The sequence below is a fragment of the Diabrotica undecimpunctata genome, chromosome 1, assembly GCF_040954645.1.
Source record: "Diabrotica undecimpunctata isolate CICGRU chromosome 1, icDiaUnde3, whole genome shotgun sequence".
Taxonomy (NCBI): Eukaryota; Metazoa; Arthropoda; class Insecta; order Coleoptera; family Chrysomelidae; genus Diabrotica; species Diabrotica undecimpunctata.
In genome coordinates, this window is record NC_092803.1 from 42617206 (window position 1) to 42631627 (window position 14422).

The 14422-nt window shown below is 34.4% G+C and overlaps 1 protein-coding gene across 3 annotated transcripts in view; it reads left to right on the plus strand.

The window, feature by feature from the left end:
• The window catches only part of LOC140448700 (cytochrome P450 9e2-like), a 63451-nt gene that overhangs the window by 34935 nt on the left and 14094 nt on the right, over window positions 1-14422 (plus strand). For all 3 annotated transcript variants that reach the window (XM_072541813.1, XM_072541819.1, XM_072541823.1), the window contains exons 2-4: window positions 546-771; window positions 981-1144; window positions 9637-9968. In XM_072541813.1, coding sequence (XP_072397914.1) covers window positions 572-771; window positions 981-1144; window positions 9637-9968 — 696 coding nt within the window. In that variant the 5' untranslated portion in view covers window positions 546-571. The remainder of the gene's footprint in view (window positions 1-545; window positions 772-980; window positions 1145-9636; window positions 9969-14422) is intronic.

The following is a 14422-nucleotide window of genomic DNA, read 5'->3' on the forward strand; positions in this document are numbered from 1 at the left end:
TGGAAATATAAGTGGGTCTGAACCTTGCTATATATAGTAGTCCTTATTTGTACTTATCGCCACTGCTACGTAATTGTCTTTCTTACTGAACTGGTCTTTTGAAATATGGCTTACTCGCTTACTGGATTATGGCGCCACGATGTACCGCTAATTGTGTACTTGAATAATTCCTATTTTTCTTGAAAAATTGTAAAAATCCGGCTCAAAGGACCAAAAATATATATGTGTACTTTTCGTTGGTTCAATGGTTTAAAATAGAAACAATGGTTAGACCGTAGTTTAATTGAAACTGTAATAAACGCAAAACTAGGTTACATGCATTCACACTGAGTATCTTGTACACAGTGTCTTTTTCGATGCGCACCTAGGCAAGCACAGTCACACGCTATTTTACAAAATAATAAATGAAAGTTTGAACAGATAGAAAGAATAATTTGCGACGATATAATGACCGAGAAATCTTGAAAGTATAGTAGTTTGTAAGTGTAGTACTTAAATAAATTATTATTAAATCACATTTTTAAATTGTACCCTCTTTAATATAGTGCCCAGCTTTTGGAATAGAGGAAACATGTTGATAGCTGTTCTACTGATCCTTTGCATTTCTTTGCTCTACTATTACGTAACTTGGCTCCAAAACTACTGGACTAGGAGAAAAGTACCTCAAGGTGACACAGTATGGCTATTCGGAGACATATTCTGGTTTATTCTTCGCCGTGAAAGTACAGCTGCATGGGTGAAAAGGGTCTATGATATCTGCCCCAACACACGGTAAAGTTGTACAGATTTTTTAAATATAAAATAATAATTATTTTTTTAAGATTTTTTAAAATAAATCAGTATATTGTTTAGTTCGTCATTAATTGTTTACAACAATCAGAAATTGATTTTACTACCTTTCCTTCGATCACCGGATCTAAATTCTTCTGCTTTAATTTTTACAATGCCCTCATTTCCATAAGATGTTTTTACTATTTTAGGTATTCAGGATGCTATCAGTTTACCACCCCCACACTAGTAATAAAAGATGTGGATTTAATTAAGAAAATTGCTATAAAGGATTTTGATACTTTTCCAGATCACAGGACTTATGTTCCGGAGACTAGTGACCCGTTGTGGGCTAAAAATCTATTTGCAGTAAAAGGTAACTCAAAGATTTTATATAGTTTACAAAATCGTTGTTAAAAGTGATTTTTTCTGTATTACATATGTCCTTTAAACTAATATAAAAACGAAATATTGGTTTGATACTAAACTGCTTTCAGATTTAAGGCATTTTTTCGTTTTATATTTATGTATAGGATAGTTGTGGTAAAAACACGCACGGCGCAAAAGAACGCACCTTATTTAAATTTGCCACTAATGTCCAGCTTGAACCGATTATAGAGGCATGTTTTTTAAGTAAGTACCGTTTTGCGATTCCGCCGCCGCAGCGCTACGGTCGGCGTTCCGCGCATGAGCGCTGGTTACCTACATCTCTTGTCTAAGCACTGACGCCATTACAGTCTGATTCTTTATTGTATACTTGTTTACTCCAGTGTTTAATATGCCTCCAACAATCGTGATTCACGCTGATTGTGAAGTACGGGCTGTTATACGATTTCTTAGTGCTAAAGGCGTAAAACCGATCGATATTCATCGTGAGATCGTTGAAGTTTACGGACAAAACATGAGTTATGAGTGATGGAATGGTAAGGAAATGGGTGAGAGCATTTAAAGATGGCCGCATAAATGTGCATAATGAAGAACGGAGTGGGCGTCCTTCGGTCGTTAATGAAAATTTGGTGCAGAAAGTGGACGAAAAGGTGAGAGAAAACAGACGCTTTACAATTTCATCATTGTCCGACTGCTTTCCTCAGTATTCTCGTAGTGTTTTGTATCGCATTGTTACCGAGAACTTGAATTACCGGAAATTGTGTTCACGTTGGGTTCCAAAAATGTTGACGGATTTGCACAAAACCCAACGTTTAGGCAGTGCATTAACTTTCCTTAAGCGGTACCACAGTGAAGGTGAAGATTTTTTAGACCAAATTGTTACTGGTGACGAAACGTGGGTGGCCTACGTCACACCAGAATCGAAACAACAATCCATGGAATGGCGACATTCATCATCACCCAAAAGAGTGAAGTTTAAGCAAACAATTTCTGCCCGGAAAATCATGTGCACAGTTTTTTGGGACAGAAAAGGAGTATTGCTAGTGGAGTTTCTGCCTCGTAATGATACAATCAATGCAGCGTCTTAATCAATCTGCGTCCTGCAATCCAGAACAAAAGATGTGGCAAGTTGAGTAAGGGTATCGTTTTGCTGCATGACAATGCCCGTCCACATGTGGCTAATCAGACCAAAGATCTCATCAAATCATTTAAATGGGAAACTCTAGATCATCCTCCATACAGCCCAGCGACTACCATTTGTTCCAGCACTTGAAGAAACACCTGGGCGGTCAGCGTCTTCAAGACGATAACGAAGTCAAACATTTGTGATGCAGTGGTTAACAAGTCAGGCGGCAGAATTTAGGGTATTCAAAAACTGGTGCCACGTTATGACAAGTGCCTCAATATTCACGGAAATTATGTAGAAAAGTAGATTAAGGTACAGGCTTTCATGTAAAAATAAAATTATTGCGATATCTTTACACGTCTTTTTTTAATTCCAAAACGGTACTTACTTAAAAAACACGCCTCGTAGTTACAAACGATTGGCAACAGTGTGCCATATGTGTTGTTCCAAGTTTAAAGCTGATTCAAGGCGTTGTTTACAAACTATGAGGTAAATATTATTTTTTTTTTATTATTACACTATAATATTAGCGTAACAAAATTAATTTGTGATAAAATCAAACTGGCATTTTTTGTTGAGTTATTTTATTCGGGTGTTTTCTTGGCTTGATTGTGGGTTAATATGTTAAAAATTTTAGATTGAGGTTAGGTCCTTAAAATCTCAACAGATGGTTTTGACAGTGTTGCCAAATAAAGCAAAAATACGCGAGAGTTATGGGACAGAACTGTGAATGCGTATTTTCCCTCATTATCATAAATTAATTTTGTTTCTACTAATTTCGGAACTAAATATTCAATTCATCTAAATCTTGGTTTCTGTTTTCCAGAAACTACAAAAGAAAATCAGAGCCCAAGCCTTTGACAAAAGTTATTTTGTGTGAAGCTCGTGAACTTATTAATAATGACATTTCTATACGTCAGACAGCACAAAATGTGGGATTTCATGAAGCGACACTACGGCAAAGATTGAAAAAAAAGGAAATGGTGTCCAGTCTTTAGGCAGATTTAAAGTAGTTCTAACCAAGATCCAAGAAACCGAAGAAGTTCAGCATTGCAAAGAACGCGACAAAGGATTTTATGGAATGACGCTGAAGTGATTGCGTTTTTTAATTTACTCTTATTGTGTAAGAAACCGTATTGAGCATCCATTTTTACCTATAAATCAGTTGGCTAGTTAGGACTTCACTAGATCTTTGATGAAAATGAACCGACTATCTTTACGAGTTTCACGAAAAACAAGTATTGCTAGGCCGACCCCCAACGAGATGGACAGATGACATAAAAAGAGTGACTACAAATTGGATTCAGATGGCGCAAAATTGGACTAAGTGAAAAAGCATGCGAGAGGCCTATGTTCAGCAGTGGACGTTAGAGGCTAGTTGATGATGATGATGAAGTATTGCTGGAACGATGGGCTTCAATAGAGTACAACTAGCTCAGTATTTTTAAATTTTGGAGAACACTATAAAAAAATATAAGTTACCTCCCAACCGTATCTACAACGTCGATGAAACGGGCATTCAGACAGTCCCAAACCATCTGCCCAAACATGTTGCCCCAGTTGAAACAGAGATGTAGCAAAAGCTGTAGCTGCCGAGCAAGGACAAAAAATTACGGCTGTTTGCTGTATGAGTGCAACTGGTCACCATGTCCCTGCATTTTTCTTATTTGCTCGAAAACGGATAAATCTTCTTTTCATCAAAGACGGGCCCACTGCCTGCGACATGGCTGTTACTGATAGTGGTTACATGAACACTCCCACGTTTATCAAGTACCTGAAGCATTTTAAAAAACATACAAGTCCAACATAGGAGAACCCCGATCTTCTGATTCTGGATAATACTGTATCGCACAAAAGTCAAGCAGTATCATTTGCAAAAGATAATTTCATCCATTTATTAAGTCTGCCACCACATAGCAGCCATAATACCCAGTCACTAAATCGGGTATTTTTCAAACTATTAAAAGCTCATTCTGAGAGCGTCGCTGACAGCTGGAACAGTTCCCATGCAGGACAGTTTCTCTCCATTTACCATGTGGCTGGTCTCTTTTCCACAGCATTTGCAAACACTGCTACTGTAGATATAGCAAGAGAGGGCTTTCGGTTTACAGGAATATACCCACTAGATAAAAATATTCTTTCGGACGTAGATTTTATGCCAGCGAAAGTAATAGAGCAAGATTAAGGTAAAGATTCAGACCGTGAAGGTCATGTTTTCTCCAGTTTGAGCAAGAACAAGATGAACTTGTTACTGATGCAATAGAGCCCCAGCCGTCATCAAAATCGGAAGTCAGAATTTCTGTACCTGGTGCTTCAAATATTGAAAAAGAAACTGTTACTGACACGAAAGAGCCCCAGCCATCATCAAAATCATAACAGTCAGTAATTTTACCTTCAGACCTTATTACCTTCCCAAAAATTAAGATAAAAAGGAAACGAACCAGGAAAAGTTTGAAGTTAACCCTATTAACATAGACACTTTTTAAGGAGCGACTTTTAGAAGAACAAGAAAAAAAGAAGGAGGTGAAAGAGAAGGAGAAGAAAGCATTACTGAAGGATCAAAAGATCAAATCTCAAAGTGCTAAAGTTCGTGCTGCCAAAAGGAAAGTTTTCGACAAATGATCATCTGATGAATCAGTAGCACTCTCCTATCAAGAAAGTATTGATTCTTGTGACATTTATTTTTCCAATAACGATGAAGAGCAAGATATTGATGTTGTACCAAATATTTTACCTGATGACTTATCGTAGTGAAGGTTTTTGGAAAAAAATCATACAGATTATTTGTCGCCAAAGTCTGCCAAGTAAATTATGATGGTTATGAAGGCGTATTTTTAAGCGACTGCCTTTTTTCGAAAGAACTATATTGTTTTAAAGCTTTCAAAGCCAATAAAAACCGGCTCTTACAGGTTTTCAAATTCAGTAGGATTCTCTGACGACCTCGCCAAATACAGTTATCTTTTAGATTAACGATTTGTATTTACGTTTGGTTTTTTTCAATAAAGATTGTTTCTTTTAAACGCCCACCATCTCCTTTATTTGGAATTTTATACATTTTAGTTTTAGCGCAAAAATACGCACTTGCGTACTACTGCTCCATTTGTAGGGGAAAGAGTACGCAAATGAAGATTTTTTAAAAACTTTTTTTCATTCATTAGTGAACTTATAGAATTACTGTCGATATTTAAAATTGAAAAACAATATGTAAGATCTTCCGTAATAACATTGGAAAAGTTCTAAACTGTTATATATACTGTATAATTTTTGAAGACGACAGGAGATAACGAAACTGCGTATTTTTGTCCCCATCTACCCTACTCCATATAATTATGCCGCCTAAAAAAGTGATTTTCGACTAAGTTGAAGGTAATTTTAAGGAGTATAAAATTACATTCAGTTACCAGTAAAAGTAAAGTAGACTATTTTGAGGATATTTTGTGAAAGAGAAGTTTAATTTTTTTTTTTGTATGTGCTATCAATACCTTCTGAGAAAGCATTTATTCGGTTACGGGAGATAAAATGCAAACAGTAATAAAGGACTTAATAAATATTCCACAAGATCATAAAGATGACGAAAACGACATATAGGAACTACGGTATCAATTAAAGATTTTGAAGTTACTTCCAGTGTCAAATTGAGTACTTAAAAAAGTTTATAAATTCCATTCCAGTACGGATAGAATTAGAAAGAAAAAGCTGTGTCCAACTCTATTTACCATGGCAGTAGAAAAAATGAGGTATAACTTTAATGAACTTAGAGACCCAAGTAAGGTAGACCATCTTTCGACTACCTGGACAAACAGGTAACAAAACTTCTTCAAAATGTACCTGCCAATACAAACGAACAGTGGGACAAAATAAAAGATGTAAAAGATCCGGATGGTACCAAAATATTTTTCCGAATTTCTCCTTTGTGCTCCTCCTCCTCTATCTTTTCTCCTTCGTAAGAATGTAGTGGCGTCATGTTTTTTTGTTTAACTACTTCTGTCAATACTGGAGATCTTCCTCTAGATCTTTTACCCGCTACGTTACCTTCAACTATTATTTGCTCCATGCCTTCTCTTCTTCTAGTTATATATGTCCAAAATATCTCAGTATATTTTGGTTGATAGTTGTGATTAGTTCAGTTTTTATGTTAAAATAAATTGTTACATTTAAAATGCCATTATACGCTTTGAATCGGCTTTTTTCATTGTCCAAGTTTCTGAAGCATAGGTGGCGATAGGAAATATCAATGCTCGAACAAGGCGAAATTTTGTGTTTTTTGTGATGTCAGTGTTCTTCCAAGTTTTGTGAGTTTGGCTGTTGCAGATCTGGCCATTGTGATGCTTCGACGGATCTTGCCTTTCCATCCTTACCTGTTGGTAATAACGAAGCCTAAGTAATTAAATTGCTTGACCACTTCGTAACCTGCCATGTTTCTTATTTCTGCTTGATTGTTTCTGATTCTATCAATGATCATCACTTTGGTTTTCTGTATATTTATTTTCAAAACATATTCCGTACTCACTGTGCTTAGCCTATTCATAATTTGTTCCAGTCCTTCTGGTGATGACGCCAATATAACAGTGTCATCAGCATAATTGGAGGTTTTTGCTTTTTCTTCCTCTTATCGTTACTCCACCTTGTCATTCCTCATAAACTTGACGCATAATATATTCACTATATATGTTGAATAAAATAGGGGATATTATGCATCCCTGTCAAACTCCAGATTTTAATTTGAAGTTTTTAGAAACCGCATTATTAACTCTTACATTTGCAGTATTATTTACGTATAGTTTTTGTAATAAATAGATTCTTCTTTGTGCTATTTGACTTTAAATTAAATAATAATTCAACACAGAATGACGGTATTAGATTTTTGTTTTGATACAGTGCAGCAACAACCGTTGATACGTATTTCGACCTCCCTAAGTCTGTTTTGTTATTTACTTCGTTGGAAGTACGAGAAACTGAATTCACTACGAATTTTGACTAGGATGAACGGCTTGTGGAATGCAATTTTAGATTCCCTTGCCGAGTAATTCATCCAGCTGTTTGTTTCGCAAATTTTAGGAAACACAGTGGTTAAGATTTGAATTCGGTTTCGCTAAGTAGAAATCGTTTGATTTCTCTTTTTGTTTTTTTTTTTTTTTTTAATAATAATTTTAGTCATAATATCGTGCCAGGTGAGTAAAAACATCTAAGTTTCCATACATAATCTCAAAATTGCGCATATTTCCAAACGTGTTTAATTTTTGAGGTGCGCCATCTCACCTCTCACAACAAGGATACCTAGATGGTTCACTTATTTTTTAAGGTAAGATGGCTCATTAATAATACCTTTTCTTTTCAGCATGCCTGCCAAATATAAGCGCACTGGAAGTTGTTCCAGCGCTCGTTGGACTGAACAACAGTTAGCTGAGGCTATTCAAGCTGTTATTGAAAGTAGTATGGGAGTTAATGAGGCTGCTCGAAATTTTGGGCTACCGGCAAACACTCTACAAAGAAGAAAATTGAGAGATAATGTATAGAAAGATCCTCTTATATCCTCCTCCACGTTCGACGAAACTGGTAAAGAAAAGAAAAGTTTTAGGCCAACCATATCCTAAAACTTAAAAAAACGGATTTTCTCCTACTCGAACCGATGTGCAAAGTATGACTTTTCAATTGGCCGAAGCAGTATTAAACATCATTTTAATAAAGATAAATAATTGATATTAGCTGGTTTTCCATGCCTGCAGTTATTTCTGCAGAGAAACCCAATACTGTCAGTGACCAAAGCAGAAGGGGTGTCCATTAATCGATCCTTGGGTATGAACAAGAACGACATTGAGACCTACTTCCAGCTGCTAGAAAATAATTTGACCGAGAACGATCATATGAATAAACTTAAACACATCTACAATATGGATAAGACGGGTTTACAACTGAATAATAGGCCGGGACATGTTATTGTTAAGAAAGGATCTAAAAACATCGTAAGTATCAGCTCCAGTGAAAAGGGAGAAACCATCAACGTTATAGCCTTTTGTAATGCGTAAGGCGTTGTTCTTCCCCAACCTACGTAATGAAAGGGCAAAATAAAAAGCAAGATTTCGAGGAGACCGGGATCCTTGGTCTACATGTCCGAAAGATCGGCCTGTGTCAACAGTGACATATTTTTCAGTGGTTCTAAAATCAGTGCGTTAACATAAAGCCGACAGGAGTAGATTTGTTAATTCTTGTAGTAGTGTAGTATAATGTTCACACTGTGGTAACGTTCAGCTACTAGAATACTGTGTTAAATACAACATCATACAGCTTTATTTACCAAGTCATACGACACAACTTTTACAACCGCTTGATAGATTTTTTTCAGATCGTTAATATCAAAGTATCATTCAGCTTACAATTTATACATTAAAAATAATCCAGGACGAAAGCTCACTAGACTACAATTTGAAAAGTTACTTGCTGAAGAATGGAACAAGTCTGCAACTGTAAATAATGGAACTTTGATGAACAGACTGAAGATGATTCTGTACCAGAAAAACAAAATGAATCGGCTATTAAGAATATTCTCACGTATCTACACATATGCACAATAAACATCTTAACATTTCTCATTGCCACCACATGCGTTTTTTGTTTTCCACTTTTTTAACTTCCTAAATATAATATATCAGACTTGATCTTGTGGCAGTTTTCTACTATTGGTATTTTAGTTTAATTGTAATTTTTACGTCAAAGAATACTGATCATTCTGCTCTACCTGTACTGCATGCGTCCCTATCTATTTTACTGTTACTCTGTAATACCGGTCGAAGGTACTTAAAACTAATACTTTTCTTCTTCTTTATATACCATGTCCTTTTAGAACGTTGGTTATCATCATAGCTTAATTTTATTCACTACCAGCCTTAGACTTTTTACCATAGATTTTCTATCCAAAGTTATCTTATTTGTATCCGTCCATCTAGCCATCTTTAAATGTACATTATAGACACTGTGTTTTTATCCTAATAATCTTTAAACTTTTTTCTTAAAGCGCTTGCTTCTACTATTTCAGTTTTTTCTCCAGTTTCTTTTCAGTATTTTTAACACCATCTAATCAGAATACATTAATTATTACGAAATGTCAATTCACAATTTTTCCTGTTATATATTATCATTAATGAGAATAAATAAGTACCAAGCACTGAAGAAGTTTTACTTTTTTGAGGAAATTGGACCTTTTAAATAAAAATTGGATCTGTGATTGATCTGCTATAATATAAATCCAATTTGATTCCATGATATTTCGGTTTTCTCATATATTCGTCTCCTTTATTCTTTCATGGTATGAAGAAGTGACATTATTATGTACAATTTTTAAATATTATTTTTTTTAGTTCCAAAATGGCGGCAGATGCGACCAGTCCTATCTCCGGCCTTTACCAGCAGCAAAATGAAACTGATGTTTAACCTAATGATCGACTGTGTTGACCATTTTGTCGACTATTTTAAAAATGACAACAACGAAGTAGTTGAAATAGAATGTAAAGATGTTTTTAGTCGTTTTGCGACTGATGTGATTGGTAGTTGTGCATTCGGGTTCGAGGTCCATTCTGTAGAAGAAGCAAACAACGAGTTTTATCAAAAAGGTTGCGAACTTACGGATTTCACTAATTTTTGGAAAAACTTTGCTTTATTTGGGTATATGATTATACCAGGATTGTATAAGGTAATTACTCATATTTATTTAACTTATATTTATCAGAAACTTCCTTTTCATTTAGATATTGGGTATATTCCTAATTTGGTCTGCATTGGTGTAAGGCGGTAAAGTGTGTCCTATAACGAAGATTCAAGAAAAGAAGATAGAGGTAGCTGAAATGAAAATGTGACGGTGTATGTTGAGTAATACTAGAAGAGAGAGAATCAGGAACGACTTTATTAAGGAAAGAGTAAGGGTGACTACAGTCACAAAAAATTCAAGAACAAAGACTGCAATGATTTGAATAATAGAACTATTAAAAGTTGATGGAAAGAGAAGCAGAAGAAAATCAAGGAGAACATGGAAGGACTGTGTGGCAGAGGAGTTGAGAAAGAAAGGTTTAGGTGAAGAAGAGACGATCATCAAAAATGAGTGGCGCAGGAAAACAAGGAACAGCGACCCCCGAAAAGGGAAAAACTGGGGAAAAAGAAGAAGAGTATATTCTTAATTTAATTTATATATTCCTAAAGACTTTCTCATGGAATCTGGGGAGATAAAAATTTGCTCGTAGAACCAAAAATCTAATCTTCATGAACACAAAGAAAAAAAAACAAACAAAACTACTAGTAAGAATATTACATCAGCTCAATGAACACAGATGAAAAAATATCCGAATTAGACGAAAAACTGAGAAAGAGAAAAGTCACATTTCGATAATATTTTATAACATAAAAGCGATGAATAGTAATTTCGGAGTAGACTACGATCAATCAAAGATTTCTGTAACATGTACGAGCTATTAGGAAAATTTTCGATCGTGTAGTTTATGTAATTTTATGTGATTAAGGGTAAGTATCTAAGCTAGAGGATAAGGATTTGGCAAAAGTCTTCAAGAGTTGAGTGCTGGAAGAGTTTTAGGAAAAAGATACGGTAAATGACTGCTGGGAAGCCAACACTAAAGTTCTGGTATGAGTGGGAGAAGAAATGCTAGGAAAACCATCTGGTAAAGGGCCTACTAAAAATAAAGAAACTGTATGGTGGAACAATGAAGCGAAACAGAATTTAGGGGAGACGATAGAGGCTAGAAGGAGGTACCACAGGTCTAAAAGAATTGAAGATATGGATACAAGATAGCAAAGAGAGAATCATAGCATTATAAAGCGTTGATAAAGCAGGGACAAGTCATCAAAAGACTTGACTTACGTGCGGCAGATTAAGAGTGCGGTTGAAAGAGTATTAATATCTGATGTTGAAATTAATTAAAGAAATGATGCTCAATACATGGAGGGAGAACGTAATGGTACCATTGTATAAAGATAAAGGGTATATTCAGTACTGTAATAACTGGAGAGGAATAAAGTTATTGTCGCACATAATGAAAATTTGGGAGAGAACTGTAGAGTGATGGTTGAGGAGACAGATATCAATAGGATGAGAACAGTTTGGATCTATGCCAGAAAGAAGGAAAACTGATAAATTGTTTGTTACGAAAAAGTTGATAGAGAAATACTCGAGAAGAAAAAAAGCTACATTTAGTATTTATAGATTTAAGAAGGCGTACGACATAGTTCCTAGATAAGACCTATGGATATGTATGACAAAGGCTTGTGGGGCTGGGAAGTAAGTAAGACTTGTGTAGGATGTATATGAGGAAGCGTACACTAAAATATGGACTTTTATCGAATTGACGGAAAGTTTTCCAGTGACGGTTGGTTTGTTTGGAACATGGCTCTTCACTGAGTCCCTACCTGTGTAATCTTGTTATAGATTTACTAAGAGGGAAGCTAAAGGAGAGGCTTCTTGGTCAATGCTCTTTGCGGATAGTATCATGTTAGTAAAGGAGAGCAAAGAAATATTGGAGAAGATGTTAGAAGGGTAGAGAAGGGCTATTGATGAGGAATCGCTTAAGTTTAGAAGGTCAAAAATGGAGTATATGTGTTTGGGAGGAACATGAATAGCAGGAGACATCGAATTGCTTGGGAAAAAACTAGGAAGAGTAGGAGAATTTAAATCATATGATGGTGTCGAAAATGGGATACTAGACCAAGAAATTTCCCGCGATGCATGTCGATCCCGAAATATATATGTGCTTCTGATAGAAATATTTTTTATTTTATGATTTGCATAATTAGAAAATAGTATGGAAATTGTCAACAAATCACCTTTTTAAGTGTTAATAAAAGTCACAAATGTTTATAACAAATGTTATTAAAACTAAAATACAAACAGATACTACTAACTAACTAAAATACATACTATAGTAGTCTAGGCGGGATCTGTTTTGGATTGGACATTTTCCATAGGAAGCTATTTTTCTGCTGGAATCCCTTCAGGATGTGCCCAATATCGATAATCACGATATGCGCCAGTCGTAAACCCTGTGCTAAATTTTTTATTTAACAAAATCTGAAAACAATTGAAAATTTCTCATTTTTTTGCTCCTATTTTCGTTTATAATTCGGAAAATATTGATCCTAGAGAAAAAATTATAAGAAGTTAAAAGTTTCGTTATTTAATTTTACATAATATTTCGTTAGCTAGAAATTGAAAATTTAATGTTTATTGTTGAAAACATAGCAATAATTGGAAAAAAAAATTACAAAAAAATTAAGTTAATCCTTTAAATGCTTTCGACTTTCTAAACTTGACTTACAAGCTCCATATTCCGCCTAAAAAACCTTTTAATATGTTTAAAACGTGTGCTAAATTTTGTTAAGATAGGTCGGATAGGTTTTTGCATAATAATTTTGCAATCCAGCCTACTGGAAAAAAATCGCAAATTTTCAAATTTATAGTAGGCCCTAAATAAGGTCCTCAGATAGTTGCAAATTTTTATACACATAAGGGAAGGCTCAAACTTTCAAACGCTTTTTGTAAAATTCAAAACGGTTTACTAGGAGAGCCAAGAATTTTTTTTTAAATTTTAAACATTTTTTATATATATATTAAGCTTATAAACAAATTGAATAACTTTACGAGCTTTAAACATATCAATTTCAAAATTTATACACTTAAAGAACATGAAAAGAAGCTTCTTTAAAAAAAAGATATATTCAGCTTACTGGTTGCCGAGATATTGAAGGTCAAAGTTGGCATACATTTGCCGTGTAACCATAAGTGATAGAGGGCTCGTTTTTAAACAAATACCCTCGTCTTGTCAAGTACTTTTTATATGAAAACTTTTACGTAATGCGCTTCATGCCAACATTCATAAAAAAGACAAATAAAAAACCGTTTTCACGTAAACTGTCGCTCGGAATGCATGAGAGGTGGTGGTGGGGGACATTCACTCGAAATGTGAATCGGCGAGTTCAAAATCATAGCGCGCACTAAAAATTGCATTATCTTGGCTTCTTGTTAACCAATTTTGCTCTTTTTTTTTGAATCGATGTCTCGGACGACAAGGATTTCAAATATCATATTTTCAAATAACATTTATTGCAAATTGGGAAATTTGCAATAAACAATTATTGTATGTTAAACAAATAATTGCATTTTTTCTGAGCTTGCAATTTATACGTTGAAGTAAATTGTTACTTTTAGTAAACAAACATGTATTTATAAATTGTTAATAAATAATTTAAGTTGTTAAAACAAAGGCGAACGAAAAAAAAAATTTTTTTTTTCATAAATAAACTTTATTTTGACTCAATAATTTTTTCTTTTCTTTTTCTTTTTTTGGAAGGATATATTTAAAGTTCGTAAAGTTATTTAATTTGTTTATAAGCCTAAAAAATATTTAAAACTTTAAAAAATTTTCTAGGCTCTCCTAGTGAACCGATTTGAATTTTACAAAAAGCGTTTGAAAGTTTGAGCCTTCCTTTATATGTAAAAAAATTTGCAACTATCTGAGAGCCTTATTTAGGACCTACTATAAATTTGAAAATTTGCGATTTTTTCCAGTAGGCTGGATTGCAAAATTATTATGCAAAACCTATCCCACCGATCTTAACAAAATTTAGCACACGTGTTAAACATATTAAAAAGTTTTTCTAGGCGGAATATGGAGCTTGTAAGTCAAGTTTATAAAGTCGAAAACATTTAAAGGATTAACTTCATTTTTTTGTACTTTTTTTTTTCAATTATTGCTATTTTTTCAACAATAAACATTAAATTTTCAATTTCTAGCGAACGAAATATTGTGTAAAATTCAATAACGAAACTTTTAACTTCTTATAATTTTTTCTCTGGGATTAATATTTTCCGATTTATAAACGAAAATAGGAGCAAAAAAACGAGAAATTTTCAATTGTTTTCAGATTTTGTTAAATAAAAAATTTAGCACAGAGTTTGCGACTGGCGCATATCGTGATTATCGATATTAGGCACATCCTGAAGGGATTTCGGCCAAAAAATAGCTTCCTATGGAAAATGTCCGTTATGGTCTGAATGTCTACAGATCCCGCCTAGTATATAGATAGAACGATAAAGTTTAACTGTTTCACCGGCAAACTGTAATTTGTCGTAGCTAGTATTTTACT